The 1,768-nt window shown below is 46.9% G+C and overlaps 1 protein-coding gene across 1 annotated transcript in view; it reads left to right on the top strand.

Moving 5' to 3' along the window:
• Positions 1-1,676: 1,676 nt before the first annotated feature.
• The window catches only part of LOC124030706 (high affinity cAMP-specific and IBMX-insensitive 3',5'-cyclic phosphodiesterase 8A-like), a gene marked incomplete at both ends in the record, with an annotated part of 2,066 nt that continues 1,974 nt past the window's right edge, over positions 1,677-1,768 (top strand). The window contains one exon of the mRNA XM_046341929.1: positions 1,677-1,768. This exon is cut by the window's right edge and continues 162 nt beyond it. Within this exon, the coding sequence (XP_046197885.1) occupies positions 1,677-1,768 (92 nt within the window).

The raw sequence follows: 1,768 nt of genomic DNA, 5'->3' as shown, positions 1-1,768 counted from the left end.
AGCAAGCGCTCCAGCAGGTATATCTCACAGGTCATCCCCAAAGCCATCACTTCCTTTGGCCACCTTTCCTTCCAGTTCTCTGCTGCCAATGACTGGAACAAATTGCAAAAATCATTGAAGCTGGAGTCTTATATCTCCCTCTCTAACTTTAAGCATCAGCTGTCAGAGCAGCTTACCGATCACTGTACCTGTACATAGCTCATCTGTAAATAGCACACCCAACTACCTCATCTCCATATTATTCCTTACCCTCTTGCTCTTTTGCACCCTACTTGCACATCATCATCTGCACATCCATCACTCCAGTGTTAATGCTAAATTGTAATTATTTTCACCTCTATGGCCTATTTATTGCCTTACCTCCCTACTCTTCTACATTTGCACACACTGTATATAGATTTTTATTTTGTGTTAATGACTATACGTTTGTTTATGTGTAACTCTGTGTTTGTTTGTGTCGAACTGCTTTGCTTTATCTTGGCCAGGTCGCAGTTGTAAATGAGAACTTGTTCTCAACTGGCCTACCAGGTTAGATAAAGGTGAAAATACATATATTCTCTCAACCAGCTTCACCTGGAATGCTTTACCAATAGTCTTGAAGGAGTTCCCACATATGCTGGGCATTTGTTGGCTGCTTTTCCTTAACTCTGCGGTCCAACTCGTCCCAAACCATCTCAATTGGGTTGAGGTTGGGTGATTGTGGAGGCCAGGTCATCTGATGCAGCACTCCATCACTCTCCTTCTTGGTCAAATTGGGTCATTGTCCTGTTGAAAAACAAATGATAGTCCCACAAAGCGCAAACCAGATGGAATGGCGTATCCCTGGAGAATGCTGTGGTAGCCATGCTGGTTAAGTGTGCCTTGAATTCTAAATTAATTACAGACAGTGTCACCAGCAAAGAACCATCACACCACCTCCTCCTCCGTGCTTCACAGTGGGAACCACACAGTAGGAACCATCACACCACCTCCTCCTCCATGCTTCACAGTGGGAACCACACACCTCCTCCTCCTCCATGCTTCACAGTGGGAACCACACACCTCCTCCTCCTCCATGCTTCACAGTGGGAACCACACACCTCCTCCTCCTCCATGCTTCACAGTGGGAACCACACAGTGGGAACCATCACAACTCCTCCTCCATGCTTCACAGTGGGAACCACACAGTGGGAACCATCACACCTCCTCCTCCTCCGTGCTTCACAGTGGGAACCATCACACCTCCTCCTCCTCCATGCTTCACAGTGGGAACCACACATGCGGAGATCTTCAGTTCACCTACTCTGTGTCTCACAAATACACAACGGTTGGAAACAAAAATATCAAATCAGTCTCCTCTGAACAGTTGATTTTGAGATGTGTCTGTTACTTGAACTATGTGAAGCATTTATTTGTGCTGCAATCTGAGGCTGGTAAAAAAACGTATCCTCTGCAGCAGAGGTAACTCTGTGTCTTCCTTTCCTGTGGCGGTCCTCATGAGAGCCAGTTTCATCATAGAGCTTGATGGTTTTTGCGACGGCACTTGAAGAAACGTTCAAAGTTCTTGACATTTTCCGGATTGACTGACCTTCATGTCTTAAAGTAATGATGGACTGTTGTTTCTCTTTGCTTATTTGAGCTGTTCTTGCCATAAATGGACTTAAGGCTATCTTCTGTATACCACCCCTACCGTCCAGGGCGGTCAGGGTCCAGGGCGGTCAGGGTCCAGGGTGGTCAGAGTCCAGGGCGGTCAGGGTCCAGGGCGGTCAGGGTCCAGAGCGGTCAGGGT

Source organism: Oncorhynchus gorbuscha, unplaced genomic scaffold (genome assembly GCF_021184085.1).
Source record: "Oncorhynchus gorbuscha isolate QuinsamMale2020 ecotype Even-year unplaced genomic scaffold, OgorEven_v1.0 Un_scaffold_14212, whole genome shotgun sequence".
NCBI classification, from domain to species: domain Eukaryota; kingdom Metazoa; phylum Chordata; class Actinopteri; order Salmoniformes; family Salmonidae; genus Oncorhynchus; species Oncorhynchus gorbuscha.
This window is presented reverse-complemented; position numbering and strand designations above follow the sequence as displayed.